The sequence below is a fragment of the Microtus ochrogaster genome, chromosome 2 (assembly GCF_000317375.1).
Source record: "Microtus ochrogaster isolate Prairie Vole_2 chromosome 2, MicOch1.0, whole genome shotgun sequence".
In the NCBI taxonomy this organism is placed as follows: Eukaryota; Metazoa; Chordata; class Mammalia; order Rodentia; family Cricetidae; genus Microtus; species Microtus ochrogaster.
The window spans coordinates 90206297-90231056 of NC_022010.1; the positions used below are offsets into that span (position 1 = coordinate 90206297).

General features: G+C 41.4%; 1 protein-coding gene across 2 annotated transcripts in view; it reads left to right on the forward strand.

Annotated features, from left to right (window-relative positions):
* Positions 1-9362: 9362 nt before the first annotated feature.
* Positions 9363-24760, forward strand: part of Crybg3 (crystallin beta-gamma domain containing 3) — a 115712-nt gene continuing 100314 nt past the window's right edge. The window contains exon 1 of one of the 2 annotated variants that reach the window (XM_026787042.1): positions 9363-9612. In XM_026787042.1, the coding sequence (XP_026642843.1) occupies positions 9464-9612 (149 nt within the window). In that variant the 5' untranslated portion in view covers positions 9363-9463. Of the gene's footprint in view, positions 9613-17516; positions 17628-24760 lie in introns of those variants that run through there. The other variant, XM_026787046.1, reaches the window with a different exon arrangement.

Here is a 24760-nt window from a genome sequence, read left to right on the forward strand (position 1 = left end):
CACCATGTGGTTGCTGGGAATTGAACTCAGGACCTTTAGAAGAGCAGGCAATGCTCCTAACCGCTGAGCCGTCTCTCCAGCCCCACAGACTGTTTTTTAAATCATAAAAGAACTAAATTTTATGTTTTTAATTTATATGTTCTGCTACAAATTAATTATTATACCATAATCACTTAAATTTTTTTCTTTCAGAATTTTGGCACATCAATATTATGATTTCCATAATTACATGCATTTACTTGTGAAAATACTTGCTTAATTCAGGTTGATATATCAAAATAATCATAGCCTTGACAGTTCACATACAACAGAGGTTGTAGAGGATGGAGATCTGCCATCAGGCTGCCAGTGCTTTAAGATTCTGCTGAGAGCCTTCTTCCCCTCCACAGAGTTCCATCTTCCCATTGTATTCCAACAGAAAAGAAGCGAGAGAACACTCTGGGTATCTTTTATAAGAAAATGGAGACCATTATAGCCTAAGAGAGCTCCACCATGATGAACTAATTACTTCCCGAAGACTGTTGCTCTTGTATCACACTCATGTTTAGGAATTCAGCCTGTAAAATTTTTGTAAACATAGGGCAAATTCAACTTGCTTATTACTCTAATATATTAAATAAAATATACCAATTTACCTACCTTTATGTACAGCTTATACTTTCTTATTAGTCTTCTAAGACTGTTCCTCCTATAACAACACTGATGTTTAACATTTCAATCTATGCATTTTTTGTAAAAATAACACAAATTCAACTAGCTTATCACTCTAGTAAGTTAAATAAAATAAGCCAATTTACCTAACTTTGTGTATACTGTCTACTATCTTACTGTCTTTCTGTTTCTTAGTTTAAAAACATATTGGCCACTCACTGTGCTGTAACACAGCACAAAGAAGGATGATTTATTTTGGCGTACCGTTCCTGGAGATACAGTTCATCATGGCAGAGAAAGTATAGTACCAGCAACGGTAAGCACCTGGACTCTTTGTATCCACAGTCAGGAAGCAGAGAGTGATGAATGCTTGTACTCAGGTTGTATTCTTTTTATTCTATTTAGAACCTCAGCCTGTGGAATGATACCACCCACATTTATGACGAATCTCCCTGTATCAATTTAGATCCTTCAGACATGCCTAGTGATTTGTTTTCGTGATGATTCCAAATTCCATCAGGTTCTCAGTGAGTATTTACCATTACAACTCTTATCCTTGACAACATAACCCACACACGTCACTTTTAAACTTCCATCCCTTGTTCCAATAAGCTTATAGCCGTCTCATAATGTAGAATGCATTTGGTCCAACACCATACATAGTGCCCATAGCCTTTAATAATTACTACACTGTTTATAAGTCCAAAGCCCAAGTGGCATCAGAGACTCAAGGCAATTTTAAATTTTAATTGTGTCTATGAAAAAAAAAATCAAAAACAAGTTGCATCCTATATAGAACAATAGAAAGACTGAAATCTAGGAAAAAAACCAGCGTCAACCCTGAGGCTCAGTGCCTGCTATCTATTACAAGTGGAATCCTATGGAGTCCAAAGGGCCTGTCTGGACAGCTCTGCCCTCCAGCTCTGCCCTCCTGCAGCACCATATCCTCTTCCTTGAGCCAGCTTCACTCCATCCTACAGCTTTCACGGTAGACATTTCATGGTCCTTGCATCTCTAAATTTGAGGGAGGGAGCGGTTTCACAATTACAACTCGGGTTTGACCTTCATGTAATAGTGGTACCTCGGATTCTCTGCAGAGACTTTGACACTGCCACATGTTGCCTGGCCTCACTGGCTGCCTGGAACCAAGGCACAAGAGTCATTAAGCCCCTCAGTGTGACACTTTTCACGTGACACAACAGAACTGAAAATACCACCCAGTGTGTTTGCTCTTTCCCTTCCTTACATGCTCCTAACTGAGCCACCTCTGCAGCCCCATTTCTGGATTGCTTAGCAGCGACGCCAGCAAGCTGACAGTGCTCAGTTCAGCAGGAGTTCCAGTAGCAGCTGTGAGAAAGGAACTTCACAGAAGAGGCAAACAGCTGTCAAAATAATCCTTTACTCATCTGATTTTACTCCTAAATTAGATACTTGGTCAATAATACAACTTCCGACTTGAATGAGATGTACTGGTCTAACCTGTCCAAGGCAGTAATAGGTAGTTGTAAACTCAAATTATATAGGTCGCTTGGGGTTGAGGCAGCAGTTTCTCCACCTGCATATTTCTCATACCTATCATTTTCATTTACTTTTCAATTACATAATTTTTAAAAGGTCAAGAGAATGCAATAAAGAGTTCACTTGAAGGTAGTTTCATATTAACACACCAAATCCATGGATACCATGTATTACACATGGTGTCTGATGATTCATGATCTAGAGGCGTCCATTTGTTTATTTCCTGACCAAAACAGCTAGAAGCCAAAGCAGATGTTAATTATATGTCTGTCATTGGCCTAGTATTATGCATTATGTATTGTGCTGGTTTTTGGCCACTGTCATATTTTTTAGTGCAGATTGGTGCAAGTGTTTTAATTATGTGCTGGTTGGAGAACACGGTGTGTCACTTTATCCTCTCATGCCCATGTGCCTGCTGCCCACAGGTCACATTTATCATGTGGTTTTGCCAGTTTGCCACTCTGAGTTGTGTGCTTCCTTCTCAGACTGGACTGCTGGGGCCTGGACCACTCCTGTGTACTCCAATCACTAAGCATTTGGCCTGAAATCAATGCACAAATGTTTGCTGAACACCGAGCTATGGCATCTTTGCAGACAGAATATTTGGGGATTTGTCAGTTTGTGGTTTTGGGGTGTGTGTGTGTGTGTGTGGTGTGTGTGCGCGTGCACATGCACTGGCACATGTGTAGTTTTTGTTTTTTTGGGGGGTTGGGGTTGTATATATTACTCTCACCAACTTTTGTAGTTAAATTTGAAGCTGCCAGCACTGGGAGGAGTGAATTTGAGGTCAGTCATTGAAGTTTTTATTTAAACCTTTATTTTAGTACTTTCTCTTTAGTTTTGTTTTTCTGAAGTATAGGGTACTTGATGGGTTTCTAAGTAAATATGTAATTGCTAGGATTGTTTTTTACTTGTTTGAGTTAATTCTTCAGTTTTCTGACCACCTTATTGAGTTGCTAAGGAAGTTTGCCTGCTGTAACTTGTCAGATTTTATCCAAAGATACATTGTGTTCTAAAACTGGCTGTGCTTTATTCAACTATCAAAAACCAAATGCACTTACTGGATACCCTTCAGGAGGTGATGGGAAGAGCAAGAATGAAAATTGTGGTTTAAATACATCCATTCTGATCCCTTTCAACATGGAGGTGGCCTATATTTTTTTTTATAGGGACTGGATGGCTATTTCTTAGATAAAGTACAGTCACCATACCCAGGTTAATTTTTTTAGTTTTTACCTTTTTTGTTTGTTTGTTTGTTTGTTTGTTTTGCAATGTTGTGGATTGAAACCCAAGGCCTTACATATATGGGGCAAGTACTCTATTACCAAGCTTCATTCCCAGCTTACATTTTGTAATATTTTTAATTAAATTTAAATTTCTGAAAGTTTATTAATGATAGTAGTTCAGAATGGAGTAAGATTTTCATAGATAAGTCTGTCAGGTTTGTCTCTAGTTCTAAACTCATTACTCCATCACTCCAAACTAAAATAAACCGCTTTCTATTTTATTCAATAAATTTTATTTTATTCGATAAATTTGTGTATAGGAAATGTTAACCTTAATTTTAAATTAGGTAAATCGCCCATAGGAAAACTGTGGTTCATTTTATATGACAACATGTAGCAATTCCAGCTGCTTTCTCTGCCTAATCAAAACCTGTGGTCACAACAGCAGCTGCCTCTATAGCTTGTTTTAAAGCCATTTACAGCAAATCAACCTGTTAACCAAGTTCCCTAATAAGAAAGATTAGGCTTCCAGAATACATATGCTACAACATCCAAAACAAATGAAAATAATTAAGTAAGCCAATTTTTAAACTCTAAAACTTTGGTATGATACTGAATAAGCAAGATACAGTCAAAACTTAGGTAGTACAGTTCCAGAAATTTATAAATAATGGTTCTTTGCAGAATAGATGCATTAAACTTGTGTTTTAGAAAAAAAAAATTGTGCATAGCTCATGCACTCCATCAGATGAAGTGTTTCAAAGAAACAGATTATGGGGTCTGAGTTTCTTATCTAATAGTTATTTTCCAAAGCATTACTGTGTTACAGTTCTGAAGGGAAAGGTATTCTGTCAGTCAGGACCCTAGGAATGCCACAAGGTAATGGCTCACAACAAACCTCACACAAGAGGGACTGAAAAAACCCAGGAGGATGGCTGCCTCGGCTTGGGTGGGAAGCCCAGAGAACTGAGCAAAAGACAAGATTTATATAGCATTGGGGGCGGGGGCGGCAGAGCCTTCCAGGGTGGTGATTCGTCTATTTTCAAGTCCTTGGCCTTTTTACTTTGTAGAGTGGACACTGGGTCCAGCCTTTTAGGGCACTTAGAGTGTTCTGTGGGTGGGCAGAGTTGGAGGTCCTCAGGAGAGGCCTGGCCACTTGTGCTCTTCAAGGGGCTTACAATTATACCTGCCATTGTAAAGCTAATTAATATTAAATAGAATATTAAAATTGATATTCTAGTGTTCCTTCATTTTTATAGCATTTGAGACTAACAGTGGCACAAGTTGACTTGATGTGAACTTTGGAATATACTTTATAATCTGCTTTTCCAAAGATATTCTCCTACTTAAATACTTGAAAGAAAATAATATTTCAATTATCAGCAAACTTTATACTGTTGAAAAGAACATACTAATTCTTAATGGTCACAAAATATTTAAGGATTTCTTTTCTTCTGTATATAATATTATCTCAGGAATAAAAGAATACGTGCAACTTAGGTCAAACTAACACATCTATTTAATCATTAAATCCTATATTTGAATGGGTTCACTCTTCACATGTTCTGCAAATAAAAACCATGAACAGTACAATAAAACATCATGTATTCCACAGAAGTCCGGATAACCAATTACTTTAAAATTTCACCATCTGCTCTCATTGAAGCGGTAAGACAAGGCATTTCCCCATGCCACAAACCATGATAATCAGAATGTAACAGAATGAGAAATGTGAGCTTTGCCTCTCCTTTCTTATTTGCTGTGGTTTTTTTTTTTTTTTTAATTTTTTTTTTATTGAGAAAAGGAAAAAAAAAACAAGTTTCCACCTCCTCCCAGCCTCCCATTTCCCTCCCCCTCCTTTCTTTGCCTCTCCTTTCTTATTTGCTGTGGTGGTTTTTAATGAAAACTTGAGTATACAGACAAAGGCAAGGGAGGCTATACCTCCGCCTCTCTCCTAATTGAGTGCTTCTATCCAGTAATAGCTTTTTGCTGCCCTGGGCAGCTTGACTTTGCCTCATTTGGCCAAGCACAGCTATTATTCTAAGAGGCAGCCAGTGAAGTGCCCCAATCCATCTGTTTGCTTTTTTCATGGGCTGGTGCTTTCCTTGATGTTGACAGCTGTCTTAATATTCCTGGACCACCTGCCACACAGTAAATACTGTGCTCGAAGAGAGATTCAGTAGTTTTTCCCTCTGGTAGAGTTTCTACAGCAACAGAAAAGCTCAGCATTTCTAACCTCCCCGTTCATCGTCGTTTAAATGCTTCAGGATCAGCAGCACTTCCTGTCAACCCTCATGCATTTGAGCACTACAGAACTTATGCTTTGGGAATAGCAATTTACCCACAGGAGAAAGCTTGAGTCTTTCTCCTGTATCATGTGGGCTACTGGACCAGCCTCTTTTGGAAGTGATGTAGTCAGAGGAGGTAAAGAACAGAGCACGCAGCCAGTTGCTTCTTTCTGTGAGCTCTCTGGGAGACCCCTCCCCCACATACTCCTCCAGACTAATTCCCCTTCTTTAACCTTCTACATGGCTGTTTCCCCATCCCATTTCTTCTTTGAAGGAAAGCATATTGTCTTACTCAGCATGTGCATGGGGCTGACACCTTCTGGCCACGTAAAATATATTAAATTTTGTGGTATCTGCAGTGTTTAAAGCTTTGTGGGAATCTCTTTTCATATTGATTAGGGATTTCATACATACAATGTGCTTTGATCAAGTTCTCATTCTTTCTCTTCCAGCTCTTTCCCTATTCCATCATAACTATTGCCTTTTGAAGGTTCTCTTGAAAGCAAAATCATTTAAACTGAAAATGAAATTTATATAAAATGATTTGGGATATAATTGAATGCAAATTGATAATTTTAAATATTGACTATCCTACCAACTTAGAAAACTCCGTAAAAGCAATGTATTTTTTTCTATTTGCTACCTGGCATTTATCTCTATATTAAAAATTGATAGTATATTCTTTGAAACCCGTTCATATAAAAGTATTTTAATATCACTGTATGTACAAAACAGTGGAATTAAACAGAGCAGTCCTTCCATTGGTTCCTTTGGTATTATTTATAGAAAGACCATGAAACAAGCACCATACACACTGACAAGCACATATAAGCTCAAAGGACAGGTATAGGCTTAAGACCTTACAAATAAGAAGTCTGAGAAATTCTTTTTGGCATAGTTTACATCGTACAGAAACAAATGTTTGGAGTGATTGCAGCTATAAAATTATAGAGCACATTACGGAGCATATTACTATCATGACAGAAATTATGCCATTTAGAAACAATTCTATCTCTTGCAATGTTCTCTGCTGACATGTGCAATATATTATATATGTCATATTTTAGCTGCACTTTTCCAATCTTTTTCCACCTTCACGATACATAGCAAACCACAGTTGTATTCATGTCTCGACAGAACGTGTGGTCTTGCATTTTGGGTGTAAATCTTGATGAGTTACACAATGAACAAAGTGGAATTTAAGTAACAGCTGAACTAGCCTTTGGAGAGGAGCAACTTGAAACTATATAAATATTTCCCCACAAGTTCAAAGCCAATGTATTCTTCACTCATCAGTATGTGCCCAAGAATTCTAGGACCTATTAATTCTAGAAATAGGATGGAGGAAAAGTCCTGTGGTCTCAATCAACTTAAGTAAAAACAACAACAAAAAATTAAACTCATTTTTTAAAAACCAATCTTTTCTCATTTTACATAGCTATCCCAATTCCCACTCTCTTCCCTCCTCCTGCTCTTCCAAATTTCCCCCCACTCCAAACCCTCATCCACTCCTCAGAGAAGATAAGTTTTCATAAGCTGAGTCAACAAAGTCTAACACATCACTTTAAGGCATGATGGAGGCCCTCCTCCCATATTTGGCTGAGCAAAGTACCCCCCCCCCCAAAAAAAGGGTTCCAAAAAGCCAGTTCAAGAACTAGGAATAAATCTGGTCCAACTGCCAATGACCCAACAGACTGCCCAAGCCACACAGCTGTCACCCACATTCAGTGGGCCTAGTTTGGTCCTATGCAGGTTCCCCTGCTCTCAGTCCAGAGTCAGTGAGCTCTCACTTGCTCAAGTCAGCTGTTTCTGTGGGTTTCCCCATTATGCTCTTAACCCCTTTGCTCATATTACCGTTCCTTCCTCTCTTGGACTGGTCTCTTCTTTTTATTGTATTTTTTTTATTTTTCACAGTCATCTAAGAACATATGACCATCCAATTACATTGCTCACACTGGAGAAGGCTATGAGGTGCCTTCAAACTTAATCAGCGTCACAGTAACAATGCTCTTGTCTCAAACACTAAATGTTGAGATGAAAGCAGAATGAGTGAAAATGACTGGGCAAAATTGCAACTCTAAGATCCTTATAACTCTAAAATTGGAATTTTCCCCACAGATTTCATAATGAAATCCTAGAATTTAGAATTCAAGTGTCTATTATTAAAACTTTAGACTTAAGGCTATAGAACATCTAAAAATCTGGTAAATATTGCGAAAGCAAATAAATGAAAATTCAATACTAAGGACTTTCCATATTGTGATTCTAATGCATGTTCCCAGGAGACCGGCTATAAAGAAATATTAATGTGTAGACCACTGTAGCATTTTTCTGTTGCAGCTAATTCTGAGAGAAATTGCATTATATAAAACCAGAATTACTTCTTAATCTTATTGGCTCCCTGTCGCTTTTATCCACAGACAGACTCCCTGTTTGCATCTTCCAGGCCGGCACTGAGTTGGAAGGACCACTTTCCTCACCGGACAAGTGGGAGAGGCAGCTGATATTCAGCTAACATTGTTTTGGGGAGACATATTATGTTCCAGGCCTGGTAGCCAGAATTTTGCTCCAGGTATTTGCTTTTGGATCCCCTCTGGGCTTTCTGAGGAGTGGATCTTTTATACGCATTCTCTTCCAAGATAATGTTAGCTTGGGAACTTTTCTTATGCTCTCTTATTTTATCTGATTCCAATCTTTTCTCGTTCTCACACTAATCTCCAATCCAGTTGAGTTGATGGACTAAAACCTTCAAAGGAGCAGCTGTGGGGCAGCTGGGAGGTTCCTTAACTAATGCTACAATTCCCTGGAGCTTACCATTAGCTGTGTAACCTGCTCACTTCTCCCACCAGCCACAGAGAGATTACTTTCATGGGTTTTGTCTGTATAACATTTTTAGTTAGTAAATGCCCCTCCACTTTCTTGGATTTCTGGAATTTGGCTTTAGACAAAACACCTGGGGAAAATGTGGTCCTGTGCTTTCTGCACTAGCAGCTACACTATATAAAGTCATGTTATTATAACCAGATAATTCATTTTAAACTTTGCTTAACCTTGCAACCTTTGGGGTTGCAGACTACAGTAACACCTGCGCAACAGCAAACTATTTGTTTCAACATTTTGTAGTTGAGTCATACTTGAATCATATTTGCCTGTGATCAGTGTCATTTTGAGAAAGGATTCTGGGAGTAGTCCATAGGTGAACTAAAGCACACCTGGATAGGGAGTTACTTCACATCTAAGCCAGCTGAAGCAGAAACAAATTGCCGACAGCTGGACAGATGGGACCCTGGTGTCTTCTGCCCAGCTGGCTAAAGCTGTTTTTAGAATGATTGTATATTGGTCCCAGGGCAGCAGGGCACGCGGGTGCTGCCTCTTGCCAGGTGTTCCACAGGCCTTCATTGATGACCCTCTTTTAAAACTGCACTAGCATGGGAGAGGAGACAACGCATTTACAGTAACTTCTCAAAACTAAGTGGACTACGGGCTGGGGTGGCTTGGGCGGGAAGCAGGAGCCCAGCATCCACAGGCTGCTCCTCCCGGACCTGCTGGCTGCGGGCAGTGGGGCGGTGGCGGTCGCTGGCTCCTCCCAGGGGGGCGGGCTGCTCCGGTCGCGGGCGGGAGGAGGAGCCGCACGGGGAGCGCTCGTGCCGGCTGGGCTGGAGAAGCCGCGCTGGCCGCCCGTGCCGACTCCGGCTGCACACCGCAGGCCAGGGCTACGGCCACCCGCGCTCCGGCCACCGCCACGTCGGGGCCCGCGGACGGCGCGGCCGCTCGGGGGACATGTCCGGCGGCCGCAGGAGGGGCAGCGCCCCCTGGCACAGCTTCTCCCGGTTCTTCGCTCCGCGGAACCCTTCCCGGGACAAGGAAGAGGAAGAGGAGGAGAAGCCGGGGACCAGCCAGCCGACCAGCGCGAGTCGGGGCGCCGCCAGGTGGGAGCCGCTGGGGCGCTGTTCGCTCCTTCTTGCTTTGCTCGGTTTCCTCTGGTCCCGCCCTGGGTGGCTTAGATCTGGCGAAGTTCTTGTCCCTGGCCGGTTCTCTGCGCGCGCTTCCTTTCCCGCCGCCATCGGGGCTTACCAATCTGTCCTCTCCACTCGGCCGAGGGAGCCTCTCCCCCTCCACGGGTGCTTTGCCGTCTTTAGTTTTCCTCGAAGTTATTCGTAAAAGAGTTGCGAAGATAGCTTCCCAAGACTTCATCCAGAATCCGAAGTCGTCCCAGATTTGTTTACAGTTTAAATGATGCCGCCCTTCCTCGTTCCTATCTCACTTGGGCCATCTGTCTGTGGCGCTCAGATTCTGGAACCAGGGCTGGAGCTGGCTTAATCATTAGTGCGTGCCCTCTTTCCCTAATCTTTTTTCCTCTACCCCATGCTACTTTAAAGCTTGACATTTTAAAAGATTCGTCTCATTAAAATGCCCGTTTTTTAATCTCATCCTCCCTGAAGGAGGTAACTCGCTCTTTTAAACTTTTTTTTTTTTGGTTGAGAAGTGAGGCCAACTTCGGTTGCACCAGAAGAACCTGTAACCCATGTCCTTGGAAGGTTGCCCTCTAGAGAGCTATATTTACCTCACACTAAAGACTTGGTGATAGGCTTCAAAGAAAATGGATCGGAAACAACTGACGGTTCTAGTTCCATTACTATTTAGGGGTTGTGATTTGCTGTTAGTCCTTTGTGCTCCCTGGTTTTCCTAATTGTGAAACATTTCCATTATGATCACCTGTTAGCAAAATACATCTTTCCAAGAAATGGCCATTTATAATTGACTGGTTATTCTCCTTGGAAGTTCAGACGCTATTGTCCTGGTTGTGAAGATTGGAAGTTTCACAGCCCTTGGTGATGGTTTTGAAGTCTGACAAGTCTCACCAGAGCTGTGGTTCCTGCCATGGCTGTAACAGCACTAACAATCTTCAGTGCTGTAGAAGCTGTAGGCTCAGCGCCAGGCGGACACAGGAGAGTGGTGGAGAGCAGTCTGCAGGCCAGTTCCTATCAGCCTCCTCCTGAAACCCTGCCTGCTCCCCTGGCCTATTTGCCCTTTTAAGGCAGGCACTCCTCCATTCTGAACTCTTTATGCTTGGGGCTGACTAATCTAGCTCCTGGATCCATCCTTTTCACCTATAGCTTCTCTGACTGTCCTCACCACCCCATAGCAGGGACGGTGGCTTTTCAGGAGGCAGTTTTGATTGCGCATGTGCTAGCACTCCTCATCTGTTTTAGAACAGGCCAGATGTTAAGGGATTGCAGATAATCCCTGGTGTGGGTGTTTAGCTCTTTTATATGGGCTTAAATCTTTCTTTTCACTGATATAAACAAACACAAAGCCGTTATTGAAAGCGTAATGAGACAAATGGAACCACTCAGTAGTATCATTTTTTCCCAGTAATAGAACAACCCTGGTGTTAACAAGATTGGAAACGGAGTCGTGATTTGTCACTGTGATCTGTTTCAGAAAGAAAGGGACATTTTGGTTGTCTCTCTTTATGGCAGTAAAACCTTTTAGTGTTAGAGCAGGGTTCACCTTTGTAGTAGTTGCTTTAGGGTAGTAGAGTTAGTCCAGTAGATGTGATGTGATTAGTATAGTAGGTAGCCATGTAATGTTATCCAAGAAAAGAGCTCCCACATAAAAAACAGTAAAGACTACCTGTAAACCTGTAACATGCCTAACAGTTTAAGATTTGGGAAGTGATATTTGGCACAACTTTTGACAAACTTGAATGATCACAGTCTGTTTTCTATAAGAAAAAAAAAGTCTTAAAGAGAGCTGTCTCAGCACTGCGCTGAGCTCCCAAAGTCCAGTTGAAGAGTGGGAGGAGTGAGAATATTAGCAAAGAGGTCAAAACCATAATGGAGACACCCACTAAAACAGCTTACCTGAGCTAATGGGAGCTCCCCAACTCTGGCTGGACAGGGAAGGAGTCAGCATACGGCCAAACTAGTCCCTCTGAATGTGGGTGACAGTTGCATGGCTGGGGCAGACTGAGGGGCTATTGGCAGTGGCACCAAGATTTATCCCTACCGCTCATACTGGCGTTTTGGGAACCCGTTCTCTTTGGAAGGATACCTTGCTCAGCCTAGATATAGTAGGGAGAGCCTTGGTCCTTTCTCAAAGCAATGTGCCTTACCCTCTCTGAGGGGTGGATGGAGGGTGGGGTTGGGGGGATGAGGGGAAGGGAGAGGTGGAAGGGTTGGGAGGAGGGGAAGAGAGTGGGAACTGGGATTGGTATGTAAAATAAAAAAGTTTGTTTTCTTTTTTAAAAAATAAAAAAAAGAAACAAAAAAGAGCTGCTTAAACTTAAATAGCTATTTTTCACCTGTGCCCACAACACTGAGGCCCCTTTATGTACATGGCCTATTAACATCTGCTTTTTTGTGCGTATCTTGGGATGAAATGGTTTTCCCTGGCTTTCCTCGCTTAGTTAGGCTCCTCTCTTGCCTGAACTCATTTTGTTGGCCATTGTGTGTTTTATTACTCAGCTTACTCATGCCCAAATACAAAACAGGATATACACTTCTTCAGAACAGAACCCCGTAGCAGCTTCTTAAGAGCAGAATTAAAAATGAAACATTAATATTAACGAGTCTAATGAAAGGCAAGTTTATGACATCATCTCCATCCCCAGATGTTTGTTCACTACCAATGAAAACAAAGGCCAGTGGGATACATTGGGATAAACACAGGGTCTTTGGAGGCTGCCAGGTCTCTACGATAATAACCCACGTGTTTTCGTAGTTCTTTATCTTTCCCTGTTTGGAGTGTAAGACAACCTTTGTTTTCACTGTGTGCTCTGTGCTGCTTGGGCTTCACCTGGTGTGAACACATCTTTTATTTATTGAGTTTGCTGCTACTGTGTTTCTCATTAAACCTTCAGCAATCAAAGAAGGTTAAGGATCACCTTTTGTTGTATTTAAACTAATGTGTTAGTTAACCAGATCTTGAAGTGCTTATGCCAGCTCAGATTATATGGAAATGAAAATATCAATTAAAAGTTTTCACAGGGAACTTTCAAGAACTTGTGGAATTGTCCAAGCAGTGGTGGCACACACTTTTAATCCTAACACTTGTGAAGCAGAGGCAGGCAAGTCTTTTGAGTTCAAGGCCAGCCTGGTCTAGGGAACAAGTTTCAGGACAGCTAGAGCTATGCAGAGAAACCTGTTTCGAAAAACCAAACAAAAACCTCCCAGATTTCAATGTTTCTTTTTGACAGTTGTCATTGTATTGCTCAGCTCAGTTGACTGGCACATAAGACTGGACCCCTTAGAAGATACAGAAGAGCCCAGTGGGGGCCTTATTACTTAGGTGACTTTAAATGACCTATGAACTGTGGATGCTTCTGTTGGTAGAGAACTTGGGAGGAGGGGAGAAATAGGAACAGGTATGGCAGATGGTACAAGGGACCTGCAGGAATTTAAGGTGTGTTAGGAGAGGTATGTTGATAGGATACCGAGAGAGAGGCATCCAGAAAATTAGGTCTCTAGAGAGAATGGTTGGCTCTTCACTGGGAATTTTTTGTTTTGTTTTGTTTTGTTTGTTATAGCTCCGTTAAATGGATATGGTGGAATGTGAAACTTTGCAGGTGAACCCCTGCCTTCTAATTTTATCTACTTTGTGAAAATGATTGCACAAGCTTCTTGCTGTACCACACGGTGAACCTGTTTACGGGTTCCGTGCAATACCTGTAAGTAAAAAGGGAGCGCACACGTGATAAGACATTTCTCAAGGACTGATTGTGTGCTTGCCCTGGGCAGAAAACTTTTGCTTGAGTTTCTCATTTACAGGACAGGCTAACAGAGTGCTACACTTTGACGCCTTTTACAGTTTTGAAGACACTGAGGATAGGGCAGTTCTTAATGGCAGATTCTATTTGTATTTGGGGTGTAACGGTTCTTTAAACTGACTCTCCAGACCATTGCAGGACATCTGATGCCCATGATTTCCACCTACCAATTGCCAGTAGCATCTCTGGTCATTTGGCTAACTCAGAACACCTTTGGGCAGGTGGATGGAGGGGGAGTGGCAACACTCCCAGTGGAGAGTGATTTACCTGTGATCACAGGGGAGTAAGACTTTACCCCAAGGGTAAGGACTGGGTTTAGATTTCTGACTTCATTGCTTTGGTTCATTAGATGCCATTTTCTCTTCCACCCTTCAAAATGATAGTTTTTCAACATTATGCTAAAAGCTGGGTATGGCCGGGTCATTGTTGCACATACCTTTAATCCCAGCATTCATGGAGGCGGAAGCAGGAGGATGCTCTGAGTTTGAGACCAGCCTGGTTTACAGAGTGAGTTCCAGGACAGCTACAGCTACATAGAGAAACCTGTCTTGAATAAAAAAAAAATAGCCAGAAAATCTGGGTATATTGGATCATTCTTGTAGTCCTGGAATTCCAAAGGCTGAGGCAGGAGGATTGCTTCAAATTCAAGTGTAAGTTATGTAATGAATTCTAGATTATTCTAAACTATAGTGAGACAGATACTGACTCAAAAACAAACAAAACACACATTTGAATGAAGAAGTTCTTCCTTATAGAGTGGGCACTGTGACTTTGACTTTCAGTGAACTGTTAAGAGTATCAGTGACAGAAAGAGGGTAAGACAGGCTCCCTAAACTGAAGGTCAGGAGTTGTGTCTTACCTTGGTATCTATCGTCTTTCCCAAACACAGCTAAGAGTGAGCTAAGAGTGAATCTGTGCTTGTTGTTTAGAGTATTAAAGAGGTCATCTAGTGACTTTTCAGACAAAGGTAGCACTTTACTAATCAAGTGGGTTTATGAAATGTATTTGGAAGGTGTTTGTGCCTGTCTTCACAGCTGAAGGTGTTGAATGACAGAGGTCAGGCAGCTAATGGGTTGTAGAGCAGGAGATAGGACTGCAAAAGAAAAAAAAACTCTTCTAATGACCAGGCTGAGAGCTATTGACCTTCATTTAAGCTGAGGTAAATAAGGACCTGCCAGCAATTCAAACTTGAAGTCGTACAAAATGCCTAGTAAATTCTAGAAGCCCTCGGAGGTGTGTATCTCATTCTGCCAGGCTATCTTGGAGCATGGAACTTACCCTTGGCAGGAGAGAAGAAGTGGTAAACTGTCTGAGTTTCAAGACTCTACCTTTTATAAGTGAGATTCTTCCACCTCCCCCCAGTTTTCATAGGATGCCTGTGGGATCGCTCATTTGTGAATTCTTGCTGTAGGGGTCTTTGGGAAAGGATTTAGTTATGCAATCTAACTCTACTGGCATTGTAATCAGAGCTCCTGTCTTTATGGAGCCAGAGATGTTTTTTAGCATTTTTATTCATCAGTGGAAAATATATAGAAAGAATAATGACAGTTTGTAAAACAGAAAATAATCCCTCAACAAAGTATTGCATTTCTCACTCAAGGTTCTAATGAAATAGTGGAAGCTTAGCTGTGTAAGAAATGCTAAATAAAACAGAGGTGGCAGGAATGTGTAGAGAGATATAAACTCTACCCGGGCTCCGGTGAAAAGAGAGCTGCCATGAGATAAAAGGTAAAGAGACTGTAGCTAATTCAGGTCTCTGACCTCTGCAAGCTGATGTGCTTTCTTTGTGCAGATGTCCCCAGTATGATGCTGCATAGTGAACATATAAAGATGACTGAGTAAAACCGACCTCAGTATAAACTTAATATGTTGTTAGCATGGGTGACTTGTTTGGTTCAGATCATTTTTTCTTTTTAGAAAAATATGTTGCATTTGTTTTGCGTATTTGTATTTGTATGTGTGCATATATACACGGATGCATGTGTGTGGATGTTCAAGGGCAACTTGCATGGTTCTGTTTTTGTCTTCCACCCCGAAGTCCCTAGGATTGAACTCAGTTGTCGGGCTTGAAAGCAATTGTCTTTACCGGCTGAGCCGTATTTCTTCATTAATGTCATATATTGGATAAAAATTTTAATTGGGCCTCAAGTCTCATAGCAGCTTTTCCCCGAGTATATTTTGTTTAGTATTGGTTAGCTCAGAATAGTGTGGGAGCTAATATGTGATCATAGCTCCAGCCAGAGGCAGACAGTGATGTTTTCTCCCTCTCCTCCTTGACTCTGCAGCCTCAACAAGAATTTATTCATAGGTGGAGCCAGAAAGTGCATTCCTTGAGGACTCAGCGTTCCAAGGGGGTAGTGATCTGTGCACTGAGTAGTTTGCCACTGCTGGAGGACCTGTTGGAGGTTTGCAGCTAGAAATAATTCACCTCCAGTGTTCAGCGGTTAGGTGTTACTAGCTAAGTGGTGGAACACCTCCATCAGGACTCTCCTTCAGTGTTTAACTTCTGGAATAATTTCAGGGAAGTGTCCCAAAACACAGAAATAGCAGTCAGCTTAGCCACCTAAGTATTTTTTTTTCCTTTTTGTTCCTGGCAGATTAGCGATGACAAAATGAAACTAACACTTTATGAGTTTCCTGTGCTTGGGGATGTGAACAGATATAATATTTTTTTATTGTGCAGTGTTGGGAGAAGTTTCTTCATCTCTCACACACATAGGATTGAAGGATTGGGTACCAAATGTCTCACGGTATCAGCAGTAGAATCAGAAGGCTGGTGGTTCTTTCTAAATCCAAAGCCTACATGATGTGACAGTATTCCCTGCTTTAGTTGGAAAAAGCCGTAAGAGAAGACTGGCCTTGGGAAATGTGTCCGAATGGAAACAGACAATTGCATGCAGCTAGACATCTGGCCAGGTGGAATAGGTCAGTGTCTGTACAGTAAAGAATTTATAGTCCTGTGAGCTAGGAGAGGAAAACAAATGTATATATTGTTTGAATTATGACTCTGTATTTAAATATACAAGTCAGTCTCTTTCAAATAGATAAAAGTTAAAATTATAGGAAGATAGCGTTTTCTGTTTATTCAATAAGCAAAACTCCATTTTGAAATGGATAAACAGGATCCTGCTCCTAAAGGAGGGTTGTGGTCTGAATGAGAATAGCATCCGTATGCTCATATATTTGAATATTTGGTCCCCAGTTGGTCAGAACTGTTTAGGAGCATTAGGAGATGTGGCCTTGTAGGAATTACGTTACTGTGGGTTTTAAAAGCCCACACCAGTCCCTGTTAGCTTTCCCTGCCTCTTGCTTGCCTGTTCGTTTGTAAGCTCTCAGTTTTTCCAGCCATCCTATCCTGCCTTTGCTCTGCTCTTATGGACTTTGGTTGTTCGAGACAGGGTTTCTCTGTGGCTTTGGAGCCTGTCCTGGAACTAGCTCTGTAGACCAGGCTGGTCTCGAACTCACAGAGATCCGCCTGCCTCTGCCTCCCGAGTGCTGGGATTAAAGGCGTGCGCCACCATCGCCCGGCTTGCTCTTATGGACTTTAACCCTCTGAAACTGTAGGCCCAGTTAAATGGATTCTTTTGTAAGTTGCCTTGGTCATGGTGTTTTGCCACTGAAATGTAAATGCAACTGGTGAGAGTAAATTGATAGCACCACTTTGGAGGGAAACGGGCATTTCTAGTGATGTCAGAGACCCATTGCACAGATAAAGTTGGTGACAGGTTAAACTGTTTGAGAGTTTAGTGACTGCAGCACTATTTTAATAGCAAAAATGAAAATGAAAATTAGGTTCCTGTGAATAAATTGTACCTCTATCTAATATTTATATATTAATGCCATGTTCCTGTTGGGAAAGAATGGCAAAACTTGCTTTATGCCTTATGGAGATGTCTCCAAGGCACATTCAGAGGGTACAAAGCAGAAGAAAGGAGGGGCTGAAGGGGCTGTGCTAGAGGTGTGCCACCTCTTCTCATTGGCTGGAGGCCGAGTTAAGGGCCAGGAAGCAGGGAGACTTCCTTTTTTACAGTTCTTGACACTTAAAACTTGTGTGAATTACTTATTATAGAAAGAAAAGAGATTGGTCTGAGACCTGCTGAACATTTGTCTGTAAAAGAAGAAAATCTAAAAATTACTGATCCAAGAAGAACAGACTACAATAACTTTTTTCAAGTAAGAAAAATTCTGGTTAAGGATGTATGTAGTTGTATTGTATACACTGTAGGACTATTTGTTTTTCTGTTTGTTTGTTTTGGGTTTTGTGACACTCTCTAAAGGTATAATTGAGATGTATGCATTATCAATCTATAATGTAAAACTGGGTGGAATGGGGCTGGACACGTGCCTCAATGGTTAAGAGCACTGGCTACTCTTCCAAAGGACCTGGGTCGAATTCCCAGCACCCACACTGCAGATCACAACTGTCTGTAACTACAGTTGCAGGGGATCCAACACCATCACACAGACATGAATGCAGATAAAACACTAATGCACATAGAAGAAAATTAAAATCTTTAAAAAAAAATGCTGGGCTGAATGAACAGATGAAATCACAGAACTCTTAACTCAGTTAGAGGGCATCTGAACTGTGACCAGGTTCAGTACAGCATAATTGCCTCATAACTCCTAGGCCTAGCTTTTGCATGCCACCCAAGTCTCTTCAGGCTGATAGATATGTAAAGTGAATGTGCTTTGTATATTAGGAAAACTAATATTTCATTGGGAAAGTCATATGCAAAAATGTATCAGTTCCTCCACCTGTGTCTCCCCATTTGGGTCCCATGACTTAAAAGCATCCATCTATAAGTCTACAAGATTCGAATATCCTTTGTGTCAGGCAGTCTCCTAGGTTCTGGGAATCCACCAGTGAGCAAGGTGTAACCTAGGTTTCTCTCTCCCTTTACCTACCACTGCGCTCCATTTTTCTTCCTTTCCTGAGACTGGGTATCACTCTTTAGATAACCTCACACTCACTGCATAGCTCAAGCTGGCCTTGAACTTATGACTTTCCCGCCTTAGCATCCTTGGTCCCAGGATTACAGGCATACACCACCACAATGGCACACTTCTATACTCCTTTCTAAGAAAAATAATTACCATGGTGGAAGGCAGCGGGATGTAGAAACAATCAAGAAGTGAAAACCCATTCTTGAGATTTTTTTTTAAACATGAAATTGCTTTAATTACACATAATCTGTTTCTTTCAGTTTTGTGTCAGTCTAAATAATGCTTTATTATTTACTCATTTTAGGTTGTATCTGTTAACTTCCGATTATGATAGATGAATCTTTACTTATTTAAACAATTACTATCATTTGAGGGATTAAATAAAAATTGAGTCTTCAGATTTTTATTTCTGTGCAAATTTATTTTGTTTAGCTGAGCCCTGTATTATGATTCCTTTTCCTTATGTGACCTTTGTTTTTTCCTGGAGCAAACTGCTCCGTTTTTTGTTTTCTTCACTGTTACTACTACTAGGATGCCCAAACACGTTTACAAAACGTTTTCTGTCCATATTTCGAAATGGCATTGCCCGGTTCACCTCTATGCCCCCAAGATCTTCTTTTTCTCATCTCATTCCTCCCCCTCTCCAAAGCTGTACCAGCTCCTCCATTTTCTGATTTCATGTTTGCCTTAGTTAAGCCCTGGGTATGCAAGATTATGTCCAACAAGAAATAGTGGATGTTAGATACATTTTTTAGTTTTTACATTTCTGAACTTTTTTCTGTATGGATTCTGAATCTATTTCTCCATTTCCTTTAATTCTCTTGCTTTTGAGACTTTTTCTAGTAATCTCATGTGGAGGCCTTTATATGTGACTAATTTTTTCCCTTTGTAAATTTTGAGAAAATCTAATCTCCTTTCAATACAGTACAAAGGTGAATAATAGATTTCCTGTAGGCTCCTTTTCATGTTGGCTGTCAATCACTGTTCTTTTCCTTTTTCTCTTAACCGTCTAGGTTGAAGGGTTTTTCCAAAACTTCCCTTTCTTTGGTTCCTTGTACTGGGCTTGGATTCCAGACCTTGAAGACATTAATTTTTTTTCCTAATTTCATACCAAATGACCATAGTTTCTGGATGTTATTTGGGATGCCTGTTAACAGTTTCTGCCTTGTGTTTCTTCCCTTACTTTTGTTCTAAGTCACTAGAATTTTTCTGGAATTCTTAGGCTATGCCAAAGTGACATCTGCTTTTGCAGCCATTTACACCGCGCTAACCAGTTTCTGTCTGACTGCTCTTCCAAACTCTCGGATGTGGTACTCCTGGCTCATTTTATCTAGTAAAATTTTATCTGATTTCCTGTTGTTTACTTATTCGCTGTTATTTTAGTGTTTTACAAAAGGACAAAAATGAAATGTTTTCTCAAACCTTTACAGAAAACTCTTGAGTATCACTGTTTTTGAGCTTTTTATTGAGTATGCACTGAACTCCATAACCTTCCCTTGCTCCTTGGGCCGTGGTTGCTGAAAGATTGCACAGTCAAGGTCAAAGATTGCACACTTATTGCCTTTAATTCCAGTACCGGAAACAGAGGCAAGTGGATCTCTGTGAGCTCAAGGCCAGCCTGGTGTACAGGGCTATAGTGATATTTTATTTATGTTTCAATAAATAAGACTTGCCTAAATATCGGAAGGGCAAAGCTAAGCCACTAGTGGTGGCACACACCTTTAATCCCAGGATTTGGGAAGACAGAGGCAGGTGGATCTCTCTGAGTTCAAGGCCACCCTGGGCTACAAAGGATCATTGCAGAAACACATCCTGGTGGTAGTGCCTCTCACACTTTTAATTCCAGTACTAAGAGTCACATGCCTTTAATTACAACACTAGAGGGAATATAAAATGGGAGGAGAGAGAGGCTCAGTCTGCTTAGTCTGCAGTCACCAGTCTTGGTAGATGTAAGACTTCTTTAGTGACTTGTCTGCTTTGTCTGGTTTTCAGGTTGAACCCCAATTTCTGACTCTGGGTTTTTATTATTAGTGCTACACAGAGCTAGTTCTGGGACAGCCAGGACCCTGTCTCAAAAATCAAAACAAAATAAATTAAAAAAAAAAAACCATTAGGTGTTCAGTCTAATTTCTCTGAACTGTCAGAACAAAGAGAAGACCCATAGTGATGGCTAGAACTCCAAGGTGGCTCCCAAAATATTGGTGATTTCATTGGTTGCAGTGGTTTCAAAAGAAAAAGAAAGGGGAGTGGTACTATTAGGAAGTGTGTCTTCTTGGAGGAATTATGTCACCGAAGAGCTGGGCTTTGAGGTTGTCTATGTGCTCAAACCATGTCCAAGAGACAGACCACTCCTTGTTGTCCATAAGTCAAGATATTAGAACTCTCAGATCCTTCTCTAGCTCCATGTCTGCCTGCATGGTTCCTTGCTTCCCACCATGCCGATAACAGACAAAACCTCTGAACTGTTAAGTGAGGCACCACAATTAAATGTTTACCTTTATAAGAGTTGCCTTGCTCATGGTGTCTCTTCACAGCAATAGAAACCCCAAGACAGTGGCACAGCATTGACATAGTGACCAATCAGAATTTTCTCTCTTGTAGTTGCCAGCCTTCCTCCCACTGCTGGATATTTTGCATTTTACATCTCAATACTGGCAACTGGTTAGGTGAGGTGTGAACTTTGCCTTTTGCTTTCCGGTGAAGCACCAGGGGTCCTGCTCTAGCTGGAGGTAGCCTCTTGCTGGTTAGTCAAAGTGAAGCTGTGAACTACAGTGACTTTGGTTGTTGCACTGTTCTAAGTAGTTCGGTAAGGATATGCTTTGATAGTATGGCATATATTATGAAACAAGGAATTCGTCATTGTGCAATATTTATAGTTTGTGTCTAGTTATATCTTCTTAGTTGTATTTTTTATCGATTTCTTTTTTTATGACTCGGCTACCGTACTATATCATTTAAAATCTCTTCTAATAGTAGTTTATGATTTTGTAAAACAGACATTCAATCCCATGAAAATGTGGCACATTCAGAACTCTGTCCTCTCAAAGACATGTCCCATCCATATATATATACACATACATACACATATGCAGATATTTTTACAAATAATATGTTCTCTTTGGGATTGAAATTTATGTATATCTCCTCAACAACAGTGCTTTAATACTTTCTACAATAGTACTCATGTTTACGTAATAAAACCTTAAAATTTAATCCTTATAAAAATGTTAGTTGTACCTGCTATTGTTTATCAAGATCTTGTCTAAGTATCTAAGCATCTTTACTTGCATAGATTTTGTATTCACCTGGATGAGAGAAGAATATAAATGGTATAACTTGATACATAGCATGCTTTAAAGTTTAGCAAAAGCAGGATGAAGGAACAAGGCAGGATGGAAGTGATGGGTCAAGAGTAAGGATTAGAAAGTGTGATCATCAAAGCCTTCTACAGGGTACCACTTGAGCAGAGATCTGGACTGTACCTGGGAGTGATGCATCAACACATCCAAACAGGAGCTTTCCAGAGTAAGAGGATACATACCATTCTGAAGGTCTTGAGGATTCACAGTGTTGTGCGACGGACGGTACAGGCAGACCCAACAGAATGGAGGGGAGAGTGTCCATGCTATGGGAAGGGGGCCGAAACCAGATGAATTAGCAGTGGGGAGACCCTAGCAAGAAGCTGAAATATAATTTAGCTTTTGAATATTTTTCGTGGTCATGTGCTTATATATTTATCTTGGAATTTACAGAAAAGGAAGGATGTGAGTTGGAGGGGGAGGTCAGCCATGGCCAGGCTCTGTAGAAATCCGGGAAGATACCATTTGGCTTATCTTTTGGTCTCCAGTCCTCCTTCAGGACTGTTTTTTGAATGGTATGTGGATGACTAACCTGTGCTAGTAATTTTTTTTAACTTTTTGTAATACTGGTGAGCTAACTTCTAGCCAGCTTTGCACTTAGACAAGCCCTCTCTCACTGATTTGTGCTCCACCCCCAAATGCCCTATTTTTAAAAACAACTATAGTACCAGTTTGAGAATTCCTCTCACAGGCGACGGTTCCTGCTGTTGCTTCACTTCTCATGAGGTGGGTCACAGATGTTCAGAGTCTGAAGGGCGTGAGTGGGAAGGAAAGAGCAGTTGTACAAGATCAGTGAGTGGAAGCCAGTACAGCTCAGGCTTCTGGGAGTTTCACTCTGCAGACTGGGTCTGAACTGTAATTATGGGCTTGTGTTGTGAGACGGAGAGGGAGGACCAAAAATAAAGCATCACAGAGATGAGCATCCCAGAAGGCCAGCATATGGAGTAGAGCAGCGCCAGATATGCTAAGGTTGCAGAGCAACCAGATCTCGTCGTACCCATTACATTTTCTTCTTCCCTGGGTTTTTTTTTTCCTCCAAAGATTTCTGAAATCATTCGAATGCCAGATGTTTGAGCTGAAATGCATGCTGTTTGACTGCCTTTAAAATTGCAGCCTCTAGTTACCTTTGCATTTGGAGCCCAGAAATAGTGTCATAACCACCTGTTTTATGTCCTGTTAATGGTCATTAAAAAAGTACAAGTACTGCTCTACTGCTGGCAGTCGTCATTTACAAAAGAACAGTTTTCCAGGTGGCTGTCTCTGAATCACTGATGTGGCGATCTCTTTTCATAGAGGCAGAATAGGGCTTACTAGATGGGATTGCAGGATAGTACATAAACATCAGTTTAATTCATAAAGACATCAGTAGAACACTGAGCAGAGAGGATTTTAGGGCTTGAAGTAGAAAGCTGTATTTCTATGAAAAAGATTTCAGGCTCATGTACATGGCCTCTGTGACATAGACAGCCTCTGAGGAGAGTGTGGGAATAATATTTATTTAAGAACCACATTGAGGGCGAAGCTGGTGACTAAGGGAATAGAGAACAGGCCTGGAGGTAGTCCCAAGTAACTTTGAGATAAGGGGCAGTGGACATGTCTCTTTGTTATAATGCACTGACATTAGTTTTGATTTGTGGCTGGCTTCCTGGACATAGTCTTTTTCTTCCTTTCCCTCAGACTAGATTGGTTTGTTTTCTTTTATCACTGACCCTGTAGTTTTAGACTCATAGCATCCTGAGGTCAAGGTACGGAAACCATCTCATATTAGCTGGCAGTCCTGAAATTTACATATTTGTGAAATCATATCCAGGAAGATGATGTTGCTGGAAAGCCTTTTATCCCTGAGGTGCTGACACTGAACTAGATATATATCTGTTTTGAGTTTTAAAGATTTTTATTTCATTTAAACATTTTTGTAATTTCATTCATTTTGGTCATTCATTCTTTTTCCCTTCCACTGCAACCACACTGCTTATCCCAACAGTCCCCTTCCTGCTATCATGTCATCTTCTTTTGTTTTTTTTTTTTTTTTTTTTTTTTGGTGGAGGGGGTTGGTTTTTCGAGAAAGAGTTTCTCTGTGGCTTTGGAGCCTGTCCTGGAACTAGCTCTTGTAGACCAGGCTGGCCTCAGACTCACAGAGATCCGCCTGCCTCTGCCTCCCTAGTGCTGGGATTAAAGGCCACCACCACCACCCAGCTTCTTCTGTTTTATGACCCACTGATCTTAACAAGAGCCACCAGGATAGGCAGCGATGTGATGCTGTCCAATAAAGCATGAACAAGTCACTAGCACCTATACCACTGAAGACAATGACTCTGCCTCCCCCAGGAGCCTATCCGCTGTTGAAAGGTCCCAAGGGATACCTCACTACTGATGACCACAGCTAGACAGTGGGTCTGGGAAAGAGCGTTCATTACATATCTTTTCTTTAGTCCAGGGAAGACTGGAGCATGATTTGGTCACAGTATAATGAATGCCAGAATCTGGCTGCTACTAGTTTCATCACAGGAGTTCGGTCAGGTAATTTGTGTGGTGAGAAGCAACATGTCAGGAAGGACAGGCCTAATGAGGCTTCAATGGGAGACATGACTTAGTGGTCAGGGTCTAAATCCAGCTGATATTAGCGAGGAGGGAGCAAACCATATAGACCTGCCCTGGTTCCTTTCCCTTTCCTTATTCTGTTGCCCATCCTGTAGACCCGTGAGACAGTTTCCCTTGTGCCATGGAAATGAACATGCAGAGAGGGGACACAATTTCAGGCATCACCAGCTGAGAGGAATAAAAGACACAGAGAATATCAGTTCTAAACAGAAAAGGTTAGGTGTGGCCAACTTCCCCAAGGACAGCCATTTGGCAGGTGATGCTTAAGTGTGAGGACTTTCCCAAGTGAGGTTAAGTGCCCTTGTGTTTAGCAGTGTTCAGAGTGACTGCCAACGATATCTTTCCATCAGAGGTTGCCTCATCTCTAGAAATGTCAAAGCATCATCTATCCCAGCATCT